The sequence below is a fragment of the Oncorhynchus gorbuscha genome, unplaced genomic scaffold (genome assembly GCF_021184085.1).
Source record: "Oncorhynchus gorbuscha isolate QuinsamMale2020 ecotype Even-year unplaced genomic scaffold, OgorEven_v1.0 Un_scaffold_928, whole genome shotgun sequence".
In the NCBI taxonomy this organism is placed as follows: Eukaryota; Metazoa; Chordata; class Actinopteri; order Salmoniformes; family Salmonidae; genus Oncorhynchus; species Oncorhynchus gorbuscha.
The window spans coordinates 213180-232500 of NW_025745883.1; the positions used below are offsets into that span (position 1 = coordinate 213180).

Genomic DNA, 19321 nt, shown 5'->3' on the forward strand with positions numbered 1-19321 from the left:
GACAGGCAAGCCCCATACTATGGTGAGTTACTGAGTGGCTAGGACAGGCAAGCCCCATACTATGGTGAGTTGAGTGGCTAGGACAGGCAAGCCCCATACTATGGTGAGTTACTGAGTGGCTAGGACAGGCAAGCCCCATACTATGGTGAGTTACATACTATGGTGAGTTACCTGAGTGGCTAGGACAGGCAAGCCCCATACTATGGTGAGTTACCTGAGTGGCTAGGACAGGCAAGCCCTATACTATGGTGAGTTACCGAGTGGCTAGGACAGGCAAGCCCTATACTATGGTGAGTTACTGAGTGGCTAGGACAGGCAAGCCCTATACTATGGTGAGTTACCTAGTGGCTAGGACAGGCAAGCCCCATACTATGGTGAGTTACTGAGTGGCTAGGACAGGCAAGCCCTATACTATGGTGAGTTACTGAGTGGCTAGGACAGGCAAGCCCCATACTATGGTGAGTTACCGAGTGGCTAGGACAGGCAAGCCCCATACTATGGTGAGTTACCTAGTGGCTAGGACAGGCAAGCCCCATACTATGGTGAGTTACCGAGTGGCTAGGACAGGCAAGCCCCATACTATGGTGAGTTACTGAGTGGCTAGGACAGGCAAGCCCTATACTATGGTGAGTTACTGAGTGGCTAGGACAGGCAAGCCCCATACTATGGTGAGTTACTGAGTGGCTAGGACAGGCAAGCCCCATACTATGGTGAGTTACTGAGTGGCTAGGACAGGCAAGCCCCATACTATGGTGAGTTACTGAGTGGCTAGGACAGGCAAGCCCCATACTATGGTGAGTTACTGAGTGGCTAGGACAGGCAAGCCCCATACTATGGTGAGTTACTGAGTGGCTAGGACAGGCAAGCCCCATACTATGGTGAGTTACTGAGTGGCTATGGTGGACAGGCAAGCCCTATACTATGGTGAGTTACTGAGTGGCTAGGACAGGCAAGCCCCATACTATGGTGAGTTACTGAGTGGCTAGGACAGGCAAGCCCCATACTATGGTGAGTTACTGAGTGGCTAGGACAGGCAAGCCCATACTATGGTGAGTTACTAGTGGTGAGTTACTGAGTGGCTAGGACAGGCAAGCCCCATACTATGGTGAGTTACTGAGTGGCTAGGACAGGCAAGCCCTATACTATGGTGAGTTACTGAGTGGCTAGGACAGGCAAGCCCCATACTATGGTGAGTTGGCTAGGACAGGCAAGTGGCTAGGACAGGCAAGCCCCATACTATGGTGAGTTACTGAGTGGCTAGGACAGGCAAGCCCCATACTATGGTGAGTTACTGAGTGGCTAGGACAGGCAAGCCCCATACTATGGTGAGTTACTGAGTGGCTAGGACAGGCAAGCCCCATACTATGGTGAGTTACTGAGTGGCTAGGACAGGCAAGCCCCATACTATGGTGAGTTACTGAGTGGCTAGGACAGGCAAGCCCCATACTATGGTGAGTTACTGAGTGGCTAGGACAGGCAAGCCCTATACTATGGTGAGTTACTGAGTGGCTAGGACAGGCAAGCCCCATACTATGGTGAGTTACTGAGTGGCTAGGACAGGCAAGCCCCATACTATGGTGAGTTACTGAGTGGCTAGGACAGGCAAGCCCTATACTATGGTGAGTTACTGAGTGGCTAGGACAGGCAAGCCCCATACTATGGTGAGTTACTGAGTGGCTAGGACAGGCAAGCCCCATACTATGGTGAGTTACTGAGTGGTGAGTTAGTTACTGAGTGGCTAGGACAGGCAAGCCCCATACTATGGTGAGTTACTGAGTGGCTAGGACAGGCAAGCCCCATACTATGGTGAGTTACTGAGTGGCTAGGACAGGCAAGCCCCATACTATGGTGAGTTACTGAGTGGCTAGGACAGGCAAGCCCTATACTATGGTGAGTTACCGAGTGGCTAGGACAGGCAAGCCCCATACTATGGTGAGTTACCGAGTGGCTAGGACAGGCAAGCCCCATACTATGGTGAGTTACTGAGTGGCTAGGACAGGCAAGCCCCATACTATGGTGAGTTACTGAGTGGCTAGGACAGGCAAGCCCCATACTATGGTGAGTTACTGAGTGGCTAGGACAGGCAAGCCCTATACTATGGTGAGTTACTGAGTGGCTAGGACAGGCAAGCCCTATACTATGGTGAGTTACTGAGTGGCTAGGACAGGCAAGCCCTATACTATGGTGAGTTACTGAGTGGCTAGGACAGGCAAGCCCTATACTATGGTGAGTTACCTGAGTGGCTAGGACAGGCAAGCCCCATACTATGGTGAGTTACCGAGTGGCTAGGACAGGCAAGCCCTATACTATGGTGAGTTACTGAGTGGCTAGGACAGGCAAGCCCCATACTATGGTGAGTTACTATGGTGAGTGGCTAGGACAGGCAAGCCCCATACTATGGTGAGTTACTGAGTGGCTAGGACAGGCAAGCCCTATACTATGGTGAGTTACTGAGTGGCTAGGACAGGCAAGCCCCATACTATGGTGAGTTACTGAGTGGCTAGGACAGGCAAGCCCCATACTATGGTGAGTTACCGAGTGGCTAGGACAGGCAAGCCCCATACTATCGTGGAGGACTTCATTCTTCATGCGCCGCGGATATGGCTGGGACGATGCTGGGGGAAGAAGCCAACAAAAACTATACAGACAATGTCTTCATCAAACACTGTTTCACGACACATCAGTGACATGGCAGGAGATGTTTTGAAACAATTACTGCTTCACATACAAGCCAGTGAATTCTGTGCGTTACAGCTGGATGAGTCAACAGACATGATGGGCCTGGCACAGCTCCTGGTATATGTCTGTTACAGCTGGATGAGTCAACAGACATGATGGGCCTGGCACAGCTCCTGGTATATGTCTGTTACAGCTGGATGAGTCAACAGACATGATGGGCCTGGCACAGCTCCTGGTATATGTCTGTTACAGCTGGATGAGTCAACAGACATGATGGGCCTGGCACAGCTCCTGGTATATGTCTGTTACAGCTGGATGAGTCAACAGACATGATGGGCCTGGCACAGCTCCTGGTATATGTCTGTTACAGCTGGATGAGTCAACAGACATGATGGGCCTGGCACAGCTCCTGGTATATGTCTGTTACAGCTGGATGAGTCAACAGACATGATGGGCCTGGCACAGCTCCTGGTATATGTCTGTTACAGCTGGATGAGTCAACAGACATGATGGGCCTGGCACAGCTCCTGGTATATGTCTGTTACAGCTGGATGAGTCAACAGACATGATGGGCCTGGCACAGCTCCTGGTATATGTCTGTTACAGCTGGATGAGTCAACAGACATGATGGGCCTGGCACAGCTCCTGGTATATGTCTGTTACAGCTGGATGAGTCAACAGACCTGCCGGGCCTGGCACAGCTCCTGGTATATGTCTGTTACAGCTGGATGAGTCAACAGACATGATGGGCCTGGCACAGCTCCTGGTATATGTCTGTTACAGCTGGATGAGTCAACAGACCTGCCGGGCCTGGCACAGCTCCTGGTATATGTCTGTTACAGCTGGATGTGTCAACAGACATGATGGGCCTGGCACAGCTCCTGGTATATGTCTGTTACAGCTGGATGAGTCAACAGACATGATGGGCCTGGCACAGCTCCTGGTATATGTCTGTTACAGCTGGATGAGTCAACAGACATGATGGGCCTGGCACAGCTCCTGGTATATGTCTGTTACAGCTGGATGAGTCAACAGACATGATGGGCCTGGCACAGCTCCTGGTATATGTCCGTTACGTTTATGGGGGGTCAATTAAGGAAGACATCATCTTCTGCAAACCACTGGAAACCAGGACAACGTGAGGATGTTTTTCAAGTACTGGACAGGTTTGTAACATCAAATGGACTTTGGTGATCAAGATGTGTTGGTATCTGTACTGATGGAGCAAAAGCCATGACAGGGAGACAGAGTGGAGTGGTAAAGCACATGCGAGCAGTTGCTCTCGACGCCACTTGGGTCCACTGCAGCATCCACCCAGAGGCTCTTGGGTCCACTGCAGCATCCACCCAGAGGCTCTTGGGTCCACTGCAGCATCCACAGAGAGGCTCTTGGGTCCACTGCAGCATCCACCCAGAGGCTCTTGGGTCCACTGCAGCATCCACCCAGAGGCTCTTGGGTCCACTGCAGCATCCACCCAGAGGCTCTTGGGTCCACTGCAGCATCCACCCAGAGGCTCTTGGGTCCACTGCAGCATCCACCCAGAGGCTCTTGGGTCCACTGCAGCATCTACCCAGAGGCTCTTGGGTCCACTGCAGCATCTACCCAGAGGCTCTTGGGTCCACTGCAGCATCCACCCAGAGGCTCTTGGGTCCACTGCAGCATCCACCCAGAGGCTCTTGGGTCCACTGCAGCATCCACCCAGAGGCTCTTGGGTCCACTGCAGCATCCACCCAGAGGCTCTTGGGTCCACTGCAGCATCCACCCAGAGGCTCTTGGGTCCACTGCAGCATCCACCCAGAGGCTTTTTCTTGCTGCCAAGGGAATGCCTGACGGATTAAAAGATGTTTAGAACACTACAGTGAAAATGGTTACCTTTGTTAAAGCAAGGCCCCTGAACTCTCGAGCCTGCTCAACCATACCTGGCTAAATGCTCCCCGTAGCCAGGCCAGTGCGGCGAGGTGGAATAGCTCGCACTGGGCTGTGCTGGCGAACCGGGGACACCATGCGCTGGTGCCATGTACCCCGGCCCGAGGAGACGCACTGGTGACCAGATGCGCTGCGTAGGCTTCATGGCACCTGGCTCGATGCCCACTCTAGCCTGGCCGATACGGGGAGCTGGGATGTAGCGCACCGGGCTAAGCACGCGTACTGGGGACACGTGCGCCTCACGGCATAACACGTTGCCTGCCCGGTCCCTCTCTCTCCACGATAAGCACGGAGAGTTGGTGCAGGTCTCCGACCTGACTTCGACACACTCCCCGTGTGCCTCCCCCCAATTTTTGGGGGGGCTAGCTCTCGGGCTTCCAGCCGCGCTGCTGTGCTGCCTTCTCATACCACGGCTTTTGCTGCCTCCAGCTCAGCCTTGGGGCGGCGATGCTCTCCCAGCTATACCCAGGGTCCCTTGCCGTCCAGAATCTCCTCCCATGTCAAGGAGTCCTGTGATCGCTGCTGCTGCCCGTTACCACACTGCTTGGTCCTTTGGTGGTGGGTGTTTCTGTATTCTAGAGGTATTATTTATGACTGTGGGGTTTCCGCTGTCCGGTTAGATACCAGGGGGGTATTCTAGAGGTATTATTTATGACTGTGGAGTTTCCGCTGTCCGGTTAGATACCAGGGGGTATTCTAGAGGTATTATTTATGACTGTGGGGTTTCCGCTGTCCAGTTAGATACCAGGGGGGTATTCTAGAGGTATTATTTATGAGTGTGGGGTTTCCGCTGTCCGGTTAGATACCAGGGGGGTATTCTAGGTGGTGTGTATGTACGCTTGTGTTTGGCGCCACCTATTTTTGTACATTTCTTGGTTGGACAATAAAGCGTGTTTTCCCCATTCCTTGGCTCTCTGCGCCTGACTCCAAACCCAGTCACCTCTTTCAACGTTACAATTGAGGCTATGATTAAGAAGTTGGAGCTCTTCTCTGTCTGTATTAACAAGGAAAACACACAGGTCTTTCCATCATTGTCTGATTATTCTGTGTGCAAATGACCTCAAGCTTATGGACAATGTCAAATGTGATATAGTGAAGCACCTGAGTGAGCTGGGTGCACAATTACACAGGTACTTTCCTGAAACGGACGACACAAACAACTGGATTCATTATCCCTTTCATGCCCTGCCTCCAGTCCACCGATATCTGAACAACAGCCTCATCGAAATAGCAACAAGCGGTTCTGTGAAAATTGAATTTAATCAGAAGCCACTGCCACATTTCTGGATAGAGCTGCGCGCAGAGTTTCTTGCCTTAGTAAATCACGCTGTTAAGACACTGATGCCCTATTCAACCACGTACCTATGTAAGAGTGGATTCTCTGCCCTCACTAGCATGAAAACTAAATACAGACACAGACTGTGGAAAATGATTTAAAACTGAGACTCTCTCCAAAACAACATTGCAGAGTTATGTGCATCCTTTCAAGCACACCCTTCTCATTAACATGTGGTGAGTTATTCACGTTTTTTGATGAACAAATAAGGTTTTATATGTAAAATGGTTAAATAAAAAGCAATATTTTTGGAAATGTTTATTTGTGCCCTGGTCCTGTAAGAGTTCTTTGTCACTTCCCACGAGCCAGGTTGTGACAAACTCACTCTTATGTTTACAATGATGGCAAAAAAACAACATTTGAGAGTACGCTAACCTGGTGCTAGAGGGGGTACAGCTGGAGGTTGAATGTTTGAAGGGGTACAGGACTATAAAACGTTTGGGAACCACTGCTCTACCGTATCTACTAATGGTCATCTAAGGTCAGCGTGTAATGGTGTTTATCAATGGCCAAATTATTTGTGTGTGTTTGTGTATGTGAGAGAGTGAAGAAGATGAAATGAATCCTATATTTAGAGAGAGAGATGTAGTCTGTGTGTTTGGCACTGTGTATGTGAGAGAGTGAAGAAGATGAAATGAATCCTATATTTAGAGAGAGAGATGTAGTCTGTGTGTTTGCTCTGTGGGTGTCCAGTAGCAGTCAGAGCCAGTCAGAGCCACCACCAGAAGCTCCCCTCTCTCTCTTGCCTCTTGTTTCCCCTCTTTCTCTCTGTCTCACTCTCTGTCTCTTCACAGAGAGGTGGCTCTGAGGAACAGTCCTAGTCAGCTGGTTCCGCAGCTCAAACTCTCCTCCTCCAACTGTGACATCGTGGTTGCCGTGGCGCAGAAAGACTCGCCAGAGTTCCGGAAGCAGTCGGAGGACTACTACAAAGTCAGTACAAACTGAACACATAGAAGTAGAACACAGAATCGGAGCTGATGAATAGAATGTGTCTGAGTTCCATGGATGGAAAAACAGACATTGTCTGGGACACATTAGAATATATCTAGATTGTTCTTGTAGATTTCAGAAAGTGACAAAACAATTCACCTTTATAACACAGCTGCACCCTTATATTTTTGGAAGAGTTTTAGGGCCTAGAAAATTACTAACTTTCTGTCCCTTTTTTCCTCCTCTTTGCTCTCCCTCTCTTCCCTTCCTCTCTCCCTCATTGCTCTCCCTCTCTTCCCTTCCTCTCCCTCCTCTCCTCCTTCCCTCTTGCAGACGCTGGAGTCAACAGAAGGACTGAAGGTAACATTGGAGGACGTTCCAAACACAGATCACTTCAACATCATCGAGCAGCTAGTCGACGGAGACTACCACCTCACTCAGGTAGGTACCCCCATCCCTACCTCTTTCTCCCTCTTCCTCCTTATCTATCCCTTCCTTTTTCTTCTCCTTCTCTTGCTCGCCCCTCCCTATCTCCTCCCTCCCTCCCTCCCTATCTCCTCCTCCCTCCCTATCTCCTCCCTCCCTCCCTATCTCCTCCCTCCCTATCTCCTCCCTCCCTCCCTATCTCCTCCCTCCCTCCCTATCTCCTCCCTCCCTCCCTATCTCCTCCCTCCCTCCCTATCTCTTTCCAAGTCACAGTCAACCTTTGAAGAATATAAAAATGTATTAGCTAGACAGTGTTATTTCCTCCAGACCTTAGTGTGGTGTGCTTTTTGTGAGGCACTCTCCTTGGGCTAATGATCATTACTCATCATGAGTATCAGTTTGTCTGTCTCAAAGGTTAAGATGAACTTGACCTTTGTGACCTTTGTCTTTATGCGTCTACCTCCTCCTTTGTACAGCTGCTGTTAAAGATGATGGGGAAGAGCTAAAGACACCGGCCAATCATTGAAGAGATACAGGGACACCAGACAATCATTAATTTACATATCAACCACAAACACCTCTGTTCTGAACCACATCTAGAGGCACCACGCACCAGTTATTATGGACTGATGGCTATTGGCTAAACGAGGTGGTTAGGTAACAGGTATTATGTTTTGTGTTTACAGAACCTCCGGGGTGAAGATTCCCTTAGTTACAGTTCTTGGATCAGTTTTTGATTTCTCTTAACTTGAACTATTAGTGGGAAAAAAATGCAAAACTGACCCAAGATCAGCATATAGGGGCATCTTCACCCTGCTCCGTTACAAAAGCTATCGCCTGGAGTTATTCCTGGTTCAAGTCATGACCAGGAAATACTCCAGACCCTGCTTTATGTCTTATAGAAAGGTGGGCAATCATTTTGGCTCAAAGGCCGCATCGGGATTTTCTAAATTCCGAGGATGGCCGCACAGATTTTTTTCCCGGACCGATTTGTTCGTCAAAAACAATTTGTGGGCCAGAAAAAGGGAAGTTATTTAACTTTTAGGTCCAATATAATCTCTACATACTTTCTCATTTTAAACGTTCAAGAGCCATGTTCCCTCTAAGCTGCAACTTCCTCCAGGACTGCTGCGTAGAAGGTCTTTTGAGAGTGTGTTTGTGTTAGAGAGGCACATGGTTTTGTTTGGTCTCTCCTGTGTTAGTCTCTTGTGGTCGGCTACCTCAGTAAGTCCTCAGACTGGCTGATAACCTCATGATGATGCATCCTACTCTCCTTACCTACACAGCTAACCTGTTGACATCTTTTTCTTTATTTAACTAGGCAAGTCAGTTTAGAACAAATTCTTATTTACAATGATGGCCTACTTGTAAAACTCTTAGGAATCTTTTAGGGAAATAGTCAAACTGATCCTGGACCAGCCATAGTTTGAAAACATATTATGCGTCCCAAATTGCATCCTTATATAGTTCACTAGTTTTAACCAGGTCTATTTCACTAGGTAGGGTATAGGGTGCCATTTGGGACTGAAGCATAGGATAAAGTAGCAACACTTGTTTCCAGAGCGAGCGAGATAGCTAATCAGTTAACCAATCACTATGCACAAATTAATATTGTCTTCATGGCAATTTTGCCAATGTCCAGTCGATTTCATCGCTTGTTTTAGTGGCACAGTGTAGTTGATAACGCGCCGACAGTGGCACTTTTTTGTTTCTTTGTATTGTTACATCACTTCCTGTGTTTGTTTCTAAACTTCTCTGAACCATAGAAATAATCCACCCATTATGACATCATTGACTTGAATAAGGATGCCTGTTCTCTGAACCATAGAAATAGTCCACCCATTATGACGTCATTGACTTAAATAAGGATGCCTGTTCTCTGAACCATAGAAATAGTCCACCCATTATGACATCATTGACTTGAATAAGGATGCCTGTTCTCTGAACCATATAAATAGTCCACCCATTATGACATCATTGACTTAAATAAGGATGCCTGTTCTCTGAACCATAGAAATAGTCCACCCATTATGACATCATTGACTTGAATAAAGATGCCTGTTCTCTGAACCATAGAAATAATCCACCCATTATGACATCATTGACTTGAATAAGGATGCCTGTTCTCTGAACCATAGAAATAGTCCACCCATTATGACATCATTGACTTGAATAAGGATGCCTGTTCTCTGAACCATAGAAATAGTCCACCCATTATGACGTCATTGACTTAAATAAGGATGCCTGTTCTCTGAGCCATAGAAATAGTCCACCCATTATGACGTCATTGACTTGAATAAGGAGGCCTGTTCTCTGAACCATAGAAATAGTCCACCCATTATGACGTCATTGACTTGAATAAGGAGGCCTGTTCTCTGAACCATATTGACTGGGAATCTTTCCCCACTATGTTGTTCACCTGTTATTATAGCTTTATTGACCTGCCATTAGAACCAGGGTTCAAATTATACATGGCCTCTTGGGGGTGCATGAACGGTGAGGGTGATCAATCTGGCCCACCCCCCCCCCCCTAATTCAAACCCTGGTTATTTTCTAAAGGACATGAACAGGGTCTGGACTTCTCGTGTTAAGATTAAGTACATGACATGAATTGCAATCAGTATGAAGACAGGTGAATGTTGGCATTCAATAGGGTACATCTCGAATGGTGAAAAGTAGTGCACTTTTTTTTAGGGAAAAGGTTACCATTTTGGACATATGTGAAATTGACCTATATAATTGTCAGATGTGTGTTACATATGGAATTAATTGTAACATGTGCCCCAAATAACCGTTTGACACTTGAATTTGTCAATCTAGAACTAAGGAATACTGTATTTTGTTTATTATTCTACTCTAATATGAAATTGTCAATCTAGATTTGCACACTAAAATGTAATAATGGTTTTATGTGGGTCATTATGCTTCTTTGTCTAGTTGCCTAAATGCTTGTTTACATGACTAGTAATAATGTTGGTGGGAGAATTATGTAAAAGATCACAATAAATGTGTATGTCATGGAAGTGTGCCATTCTGTCAAAGCTTTCTTTTTGAGAAAATATTGGTGAGTTTCAGAGACGGGACTGTCAGGGAAAACTGTGGTTGCAACTGTGGTTGCAAGGGAAGTCGAGCCTTTTCATAACCCTCATATGAAGCGTTATAAATAGGACCATTGTTTTTGGGGAACATAAGGGATATTGTGTTCGACCAGCCTTCTGACACCCATTCACGAGAGAATATCGCGCTCTAGAGACAATGCGTTGAACGTTATTTTAATTCTACCGCGGCAGCAGTTCTATTCGTTTCGTTTGGCGTTTTTAGGGAAATATTATTTATCTCTGAGTCTGAACTGTACTGTACCCACTTGTATGGACTGTACATGTTACCCGAGAAGGTCAGGGTCAATGTGTTCAACTCAGCGCGACGGACAGAATATTTTAAGCAAACGCTGGGTCAAGCGACGCAGAAAGGAACGGACCAATCAGGACGCTCGTTGGGATGCGTCGGTCGGCGGCTGTGCGTCGTCATGCGCGGCAAGTTGGCAGAGTTTCCAGAGTTCATTCCGCTCGCGCCAGGGAAGCAGCGACAAGGCGGAAGTCGAGCTGGCTGCCTCAACTCTCTTCCAGCGATGGAGCAGGGGGAGTAGGGACCGAGAACCACCGAAACACCGGATAACCTCCTCCAAACAGTCGCTACGGGGGGACGCGGAGACCTCCCTCTCACCCAGTGAGTACGGCCTGTCTAAAGTATTCCCAGTAAGTACGGTCAGTCTAAAGTATACAAAGCCAGGCATAATAAAGTAACGGATAATTTCAACTGACAAGCAGTCTGGGGGCGGATTTATCAATGCTATCCAATAAGCTAGCCCCTAATGCTAAAGTTGTTTTTGCACAAGCTAGCTAGGAGCTAAAAGAGGAATATACTTTCCGAAACTATTTCCGACCTTCTCTGACTTTTCCCAGAGTTTCCATTGATTGACAGTCATCCAGCCTTTGACGTAGCTCCTACATGTATCACAGCTAAGGACCTTGATCATGACTCTGTTCTGTTACTTTACACACAGGAGTAATTGGACGAAGGCGTCTACAGTGGAGGTTTGTTAATAATAAGAGCCCAGACGTTCGGTCTGAACATTAACACGCATCACTTGCGTACGATTTTGGAAGCATAACCTTATATAAGCGATACATACTTTTCTCAAAACAAAAGGTTAAATTGAAACGCACATTTTTATAGGGTTTGGGTTGGTGTTCCCACAAGGTCATATCTCCATGTTACAGCTGTTTACGGAAGACAGACGGAGGAATGCGACGTGCTAATTGGCTGTCTCGCATGCTCTGAACACCTGTGTGTAACAGAAGGCCGACAAACATGTTGTCACTGAAAGATACTGTTCAGCTGCGACCCTGATGAAGCCGGTTAAAACAGTGTACAGTAAGTGTATATCGTATGTGTTTTGCATTTGTGAAATGATTTTGTGATATGAAAGTACGGGGCTTTATGTTTCTAGAACCGTATCGCAATTGAGAATCGATTGACGTTTAGATGGAGTATTTGGCTGTTTTGGCTGCGGAGATGGTCTACCTCTGAAAATAGCATACGGTCCTTGGACCTTAAGGAGTGAAGGTATCAAAGCTAACTAGTAGCTAGATACGCATTTGGTCAGTCTGCTAGTTTGACAGTCATTCGTTTTGCCCCAAGATTACTGGGGTGTAATCATTACACCGATTCTATAGCAAAACGTTTAGTCTGCTGCAAAACGTTTTGCAACAGAAACCCTTTACTCCATAGAGATGGATGACTCATCTTTGTATCTGATGAGTTATAGTGTCTGTGACAGAATGAGCAGTGCCATTGAATCTAAAGCTATCTCCATTTTAAAGTACAGTAAAACTTCAATTAGTAGGGTATCCCGGGCATATATTTGCTTGACATTTGTTGACTGTTTTGCAAGTTAGCCCTCAGTGACAATGTCCATGTTAACAGTTTATATCCACGATGAGTCCTCTATCGATCTATGGTTTACTCCAAATGGAAAACGCAAGCAAGAGTTTGTATTGGACAAATTTGGGTAGGTCCATTTCTGTTTAGTTCCTTTTTCTCTGTTTGCTTCCGTTTGGTTCTTAAACAGTTTCCATAATGAATACACCCCTTGTAGTCTGGCCTGATTTCTGGCTCCATCTCTCTTCCTGTCTTCGTGGCCATGATGTCTTGTTGAAGGGGTGTATCAGGGGTGTATCGGGTGTCTGCTGGTTTTGTTATTTCCTTTCGATGTTTCCGATTCAAGACGTAGATGACCAGGTGATGGGAATCCATAACATGAGTGACATGTACAGGGAGCAGACAGTTCAACATAGAGGGGTCATGCTGATAGGACATTGATCCTGCTTGGTAGTATATCTGCTGTAAACTAACATCAACCAGTTTGAATCTAGGAAAACCAGTTTAAAGGAACACAAACTGGTTTGAGGCTAGTTTGATCAGATTTAGGAGATTTTCATCTGGTTTTAGTTCACAATACTATCATCAATATCCCATAGGTATCCCAAGCTGGGCACTAATAGCATCTGATTGATTTAGTGAAGGGGAGTCCAACTCATTCCATGGAGAAACCAGCAGACACTGGGCCATCTCCTTTCACCTTGTGTCCAGTTAAGACCTGGACAACCAGGTGAGGGGAGTCCAACTCATTCCATGGAGAAACCAGCAGACACTGGGCCATCTCCTTTCACCTTGTGTCCAGTTAAGACCTGGACAACCAGGTGAGGGGAGTCCCTAACTAATCAATGTCTTAATTGATCAGTAAAATACAAGGGAGGAGCGAAAACCATCAGACACTCGGCCCTCCGTGGAATGAGTTTGACGTGTGCCCTACTTTTGACCTAGTAGTGCACTATATAGGGAGTAGGGTGCCATTTTGAGACACAGACCTGTGTTATAACAGCCTATTAGCACATGGTGTAAAGTGATTCAATCACCATGAAACAGTGGTGGTTTTCCTCTTCTGTGTTGTTTACTTCTGGGTTAGCGCTTCGCTCTTCTCTGTTGTTTACGTATGGGTTAGCGCTTCGCTCTTCTGTGTTGTTTACGTATGGGTTAGCGCTTCGCTCTTCTGTGTTGTTTACGTATGGGTTAGCGCTTCGCTCTTCTGTGTTGTTTACTTATGGGTTAGCGCTTTGCTCTTCTGTGTTGTTTACTTATGGGTTAGCGCTTTGCTCTTCTGTGTTGTTTACTTATGGGTTAGCGCTTTGCTCTTCTGTGTTGTTTATTTATGGGTTAGCGCTTTGCTCTTCTGTGTTGTTTACTTATGGGTTAGCGCTTCGCTCTTTTGTGCTCCAGTCAATCAAACATCGTTACCTCATTTACCTGTATTAGGTTACATCACCTGGCTCCTTCACAAATGGCACCTTATTCCCTATGTAGTGCTCTACTTTTGAACAGGGCACTATGGTCAATTAGAGTACAATATAGGGAATAGGGTTCCGTTTGGGAAACACTTGGTTTGGAGGTTCTTTTACTCAGTCATTATTGCAGTTCTACCTCTCCTCTCACTGGCTAGAGAGGGAGGGACGGAGAGAGAGAGGGGGGGGTACAAGGATGGAGAGAGAGAGGGGGGGCGGAGGGATACAAGGACAGAGAGGAAGAGATGGAACTCACTTGCTGGATGAGTGGGCGGCTGAAGAAAGGGATGTGTGAGGAGGAGAGGAATATGTCTGTTGCTGAGTGCTCAGAGAGGAGGAGGAGAAATGGTGAATAACAGAACACAGCTGGTTCTGAGAGGAAGAGATCAATACACCTCACAGCTGGTTCTGAGAGGGGAAGAGATCAATACACCTCACAGCTGGTTCTGAGAGGGGAAGAGATCAATACACCTCACAGCTGGTTCTGAGAGGAAGAGATCAATACACCTCACAGCTGGTTCTGAGAGGGGAAGAGATCAATACACCTCACAGCTGGTTCTGAGAGGGGAAGAGATCAATACACCTCACAGCTGGTTCTGAGAGGAAGAGATCAATACACCTCACAGCTGGTTCTGAGAGGAAGAGATCAATACACCTCACAGCTGGTTCTGAGAGGGGAAGAGATCAATACACCTCACAGCTAGTTCTGAGAGGGGAAGAGATCAATACACCTCACAGCTGGTTCTGAGAGGGAAGAGATCAATACACCTCACAGCTGGTTCTGAGAGGGGAAGAGATCAATACACCTCACAGCTGGTTCTGAGAGGGGAAGAGATCAATACACCTCACAGCTAGTTCTGAGGGGAAGAGATCAATACACCTCACAGCTGGTTCTGAGAGGGGAAGAGATCAATACACCTCACAGCTGGTTCTGAGGGAAGAGATCAATACACCTCACAGCTGGTTCTGAGGGAAGAGATCAATACACCTCACAGCTAGTTCTGAGAGGGGAAGAGATCAATACACCTCACAGCTGGTTCTGAGAGGGGAAGAGATCAATACACCTCACAGCTGGTTCTGAGAGGGGAAGAGATCAATACACCTCACAGCTGGTTCTGAGAGGAAGAGATCAATACACCTCACAGCTGGTTCTGAGAGGAAGAGATCAATACACCTCACAGCTAGTTCTGAGAGGGGAAGAGATCAATACACCTCACAGCTGGTTCTGAGAGGAAGAGATCAATACACCTCACAGCTGGTTCTGAGAGGGGAAGAGATCAATACACCTCACAGCTGGTTCTGAGAGGGGAAGAGATCAATACACCTCACAGCTGGTTCTGAGAGGGGAAGAGATCAATACACCTCACAGCTGGTTCTGAGAGGGGAAGAGATCAATACACCTCACAGCTGGTTCTGAGAGGGGAAGAGATCAATACACCTCACAGCTGGTTCTGAGAGGGGAAGAGATCAATACACCTCACAGCTGGTTCTGAGAGGGGAAGAGATCAATACACCTCACAGCTAGTTCTGAGAGGGGAAGAGATCAATACACCTCACAGCTGGTTCTGAGAGGGGAAGAGATCAATACACCTCACAGCTGGTTCTGAGAGGAAGAGATCAATACACCTCACAGCTGGTTCTGAGAGGAAGAGATCAATACACCTCACAGCTGGTTCTGAGAGGGGAAGAGATCAATACACCTCACAGCTGGTTCTGAGAGGGGAAGAGATCAATACACCTCACAGCTGGTTCTGAGAGGGGAAGAGATCAATACACCTCACAGCTGGTTCTGAGGGGAAGAGATCAATACACCTCACAGCTGGTTCTGAGAGGGGAAGAGATCAATACACCTCACAGCTGGTTCTGAGAGGGGAAGAGATCAATACACCTCACAGCTGGTTCTGAGAGGAAGAGATCAATACACCTCACAGCTGGTTCTGAGAGGGGAAGAGATCAATACACCTCACAGCTGGTTCTGAGAGGAAGAGATCAATACACCTCACAGCTGGTTCTGAGAGGGGAAGAGATCAATACACCTCACAGCTGGTTCTGAGAGGAAGAGATCAATACACCTCACAGCTAGTTCTGAGAGGGGAAGAGATCAACCTCACACACCTCACAGCTGGTTCTGAGAGGGGAAGAGATCAATACACCTCACAGCTGGTTCTGAGAGGAAGAGATCAATACACCTCACAGCTGGTTCTGAGAGGAAGAGATCAATACCTCACAGCTGGTTCTGAGAGGGGAAGAGATCAATACACCTCACAGCTGGTTCTGAGAGGGGAAGAGATCAATACACCTCACAGCTGGTTCTGAGAGGGGAAGAGATCAATACACCTCACAGCTAGTTCTGAGAGGGGGAAAGATCAATACACCTCACAGCTAGTTCTGAGAGGGGAAGAGATCAATACACCTCACAGCTAGTTCTGAGAGGGGAAGAGATCAATACACCTCACAGCTGGTTCTGAGAGGAAGAGATCAATACACCTCACAGCTGGTTCTGAGAGGGGAAGAGATCAATACACCTCACAGCTGGTTCTGAGAGGGGAAGAGATCAATACACCTCACAGCTGGTTCTGAGAGGGGAAGAGATCAATACACCTCACAGCTGGTTCTGAGAGGGGAAGAGATCAATACACCTCACAGCTGGTTCTGAGAGGGGAAGAGATCAATACACCTCACAGCTGGTTCTGAGAGGGGAAGAGATCAATACACCTCACAGCTGGTTCTGAGAGGGGAAGAGATCAATACACCTCACAGCTGGTTCTGAGAGGGGAAGAGATCAATACACCTCACAGCTGGTTCTGAGAGGGAAGAGATCAATACACCTCACAGCTGGTTCTGAGAGGGGAAGAGATCAATACACCTCACAGCTGGTTCTGAGAGGGGAAGAGATCAATACACCTCACAGCTGGTTCTGAGAGGGGAAGAGATCAATACACCTCACAGCTGGTTTTGAGAGGGGAAGAGATCAATACACCGCACAGCTGGTTCTGAGGGGAAGAGATCAATACACCTCACAGCTGGTTCTGAGAGGGGAAGAGATCAATACACCTCACAGCTGGTTTCTGTGGCAGCAGGTTTGGGTTTACATGCAGTGGTGATTTAATGAGTGACTGCCTGAGTGAGAGTGTATTTGTGTTAGAGTCACATGGTTTTGTTTGGTCTCTCCTGTGTTAGTCTCTTGTGGTCGGCTACCTCAGTAAGTCCTCAGACTGGCTGATAACCTCATGATGATGCATCCTACTCTCCTTACCTCCACAGCCAACCTGTTGACATCTTTTTCTTTTTAAACCTTTGTTTAACTAGGCAAGTCAGTTAAGAACAAATTCTTATTTACAATGACGGCCTACTCCGGCCAAACCCGGACGACGCTGGGACAGTTGTGTGCCGCCCTATGGGACTCCCAATCACGGCCGGATGTGATACAGCCCGGAATAGAACCAGGGTCTGTAGTGATGCCTCTAGCACTGAGATGTGGTGCCTTAGGGCTCTGCACCACTCAGGAGCCCTAACTGAAGTGGATCAGAACCAGGGTCTGTAGTGATGTGGTGCCTTAGACCGCTGCACCACTCAGAGCCCTATCTGAAGTGGATCAGAACCAGGGTCTGTAGTGATGTGGTGCCTTAGACCGCTGCACCACTCAGAGCCCTATCTGAAGTGGATCAGAACCAGGGTCTGTAGTGATGTGGTGCCTTAGACCGCTGCACCACTCAGAGCCCTATCTGAAGTGGATCAGAACCAGGGTCTGTAGTGATGTGGTGCCTTAGACCGCTGCACCACTCAGGAGCCCTATCTGAAGTGGATCAGAACCAGGGTCTGTAGTGATGTGGTGCCTTAGACCGCTGCACCACTCAGAGCCCTATCTGAAATGGATCAGAACCAGGGTCTGTAGTGATGTGGTGCCTTAGACCGCTGCACCACTCAGAGCCCTATCTGAAGTGGATCAGAACCAGGGTCTGTAGTGATGTGGTGCCTTAGACCGCTGCACCACTCAGAGCCCTATCTGAAGTGGATCAGAACCAGGGTCTGTAGTGATGTGGTGCCTTAGACCGCTGCACCACTCAGGAGCCCTAACTGAAGTGGATCAGAACCAGGGTCTGTAGTGATGTGGTGCCTTAGACCGCTGCACCACTCAGGAGCCCTATCTGAAGTGGATCAGAACCAGGGTCTGTAGTGATGTGGTGCCTTAGACCGCTGCACCACTCAGAGCCCTATCTGAAGTAGAACAGAACCAGTGTTTATGTAACAGATTTTCTTTCCAAAATGGTTCCCTATTCCCTACATAGTGCACTGCTTTTCAACCTTATGGCCCCTGGTCAAAGAGCCTTAAACAGGAAGTATGGTGCCGTTTTGGACACGGTCTCTCCTAGACCAGAGGCAGATGGCATCTAGGGAGACGCCACTCCACGGTAGTTGGTTCCACTTACAGAGAAAATGTGTGTTTCCCTGGGTTCAAATACTATTTAAAATCATTTCAAATACACAATCTGGGCTTGATGGAGCTTGCCTGGCACAGTGGAACCAATAGAATAGTTGCAGGCGGTCAAACCCCACCCATCTGGAACTCCAACATGCTAGAGATCATATGCTAAAAGTCTTTGAAAGATTTCAAATAGTATTTGAACCCGGTTAGGTATTCTACAGTATTGTAGTGTCTAGCCCTTGCTGCCTGTCTTGAAGCATTGCGTGACTCAGTAGTACAAGTGAGTGGGTGCATAACTGTGACAGAGGAACAACGGAACTAGTACCTACCTGTCCTCTACCTTTTAAGTCTGTTGCCCCTAGCAACCATGATGCAAGACTGGCAGAGAACATGTCATCTTGTCTGTAGCAGTACTGTACCACACAGACACAGAGCCCTCTCCAGTTTCAACTGGAAGGCACCTGTTCCCTCTCCTCCACCCAGCCATGACACCCTATTCCCTACACAGAGCCTTATGGGACCATGTCAACAGTCAGGTACCACACCTGTGTTCAGGTAGGGAGAAGTTGCCCCTAGATGCTGTTGTCGGGTCAGTTTGGCATTTTCCCTACTTCTAGTTAAAGATAGGACTGAGGTAGGTGAAGCTGATTCTAGATCTGTACCTAGTGGTAAACTACACCCAGAAGCACTGGTAGCCCAGGGTCGTATTCATTAGTGCAAACGTGTTGCAACAGGAAATGTAATGCAAAGTAAACTGAGATTCTTTCCTATTGGATAAGTTCAGTTTCTGTCTGTTTTCTTTCATTTAATGTCTAGTGAATATGACCCAGTCCTGGGGAGCCTTGTCCAGTCACTAGCTGGTTTAGTGAGTACGACCCAGTCCTGGGGAGCCTTGTCCAGTCACTAGCTGGTTTAGTGAGTACTACCCAGTCCTGGGGAGCCTTGTTCAGTCACTAGCTGGTTTAGTGAATATGACCCAGTCCTGGGGAGCCTTGTCCAGTCACTAGCTGGTTTAGTGAGTACGACCCAGTCCTGGGGAGCCTTGTCCAGTCACTAGCTGGTTTAGTGAATACGACCCAGTCCTGGGGAGCCTTGTCCAGTCACTAGCTGGTTTAGTGAATATGACCCAGTCCTGGGGAGCCTTGTCCAGTCACTAGCTGGTTTAGTGAGTACGACCCAGTCCTGGGGAGCCTTGTC

General features: G+C 47.6%; 2 protein-coding genes across 9 annotated transcripts in view; both read left to right on the top strand.

Annotated features, from left to right (window-relative positions):
- The window catches only part of afmid (arylformamidase), a 25959-nt gene extending 15634 nt beyond the window's left edge, over nucleotides 1–10325 (top strand). For all 4 annotated transcript variants that reach the window (XM_046336109.1, XM_046336107.1, XM_046336106.1 and 1 more), the window contains 3 exons: nucleotides 6736–6871; nucleotides 7205–7312; nucleotides 7774–10325. In XM_046336109.1, coding sequence (XP_046192065.1) covers nucleotides 6736–6871; nucleotides 7205–7312; nucleotides 7774–7803 — 274 coding nt within the window. In that variant the 3' untranslated portion in view covers nucleotides 7804–10325. The remainder of the gene's footprint in view (nucleotides 1–6735; nucleotides 6872–7204; nucleotides 7313–7773) is intronic.
- Nucleotides 10326–10686: 361 nt separating this feature from the next.
- Nucleotides 10687–19321, top strand: part of LOC124020825 (soluble calcium-activated nucleotidase 1-like) — a 22148-nt gene continuing 13513 nt past the window's right edge. The window contains exons 1-3 of one of the 5 annotated variants that reach the window (XM_046336098.1): nucleotides 10884–11052; nucleotides 11361–11391; nucleotides 11578–11731. In XM_046336098.1, the coding sequence (XP_046192054.1) occupies nucleotides 11707–11731 (25 nt within the window). In that variant the 5' untranslated portion in view covers nucleotides 10884–11052; nucleotides 11361–11391; nucleotides 11578–11706. Of the gene's footprint in view, nucleotides 11053–11360; nucleotides 11392–11413; nucleotides 11732–19321 lie in introns of those variants that run through there. The other 4 variants (XM_046336099.1, XM_046336097.1, XM_046336101.1 and 1 more) reach the window with 4 other exon arrangements.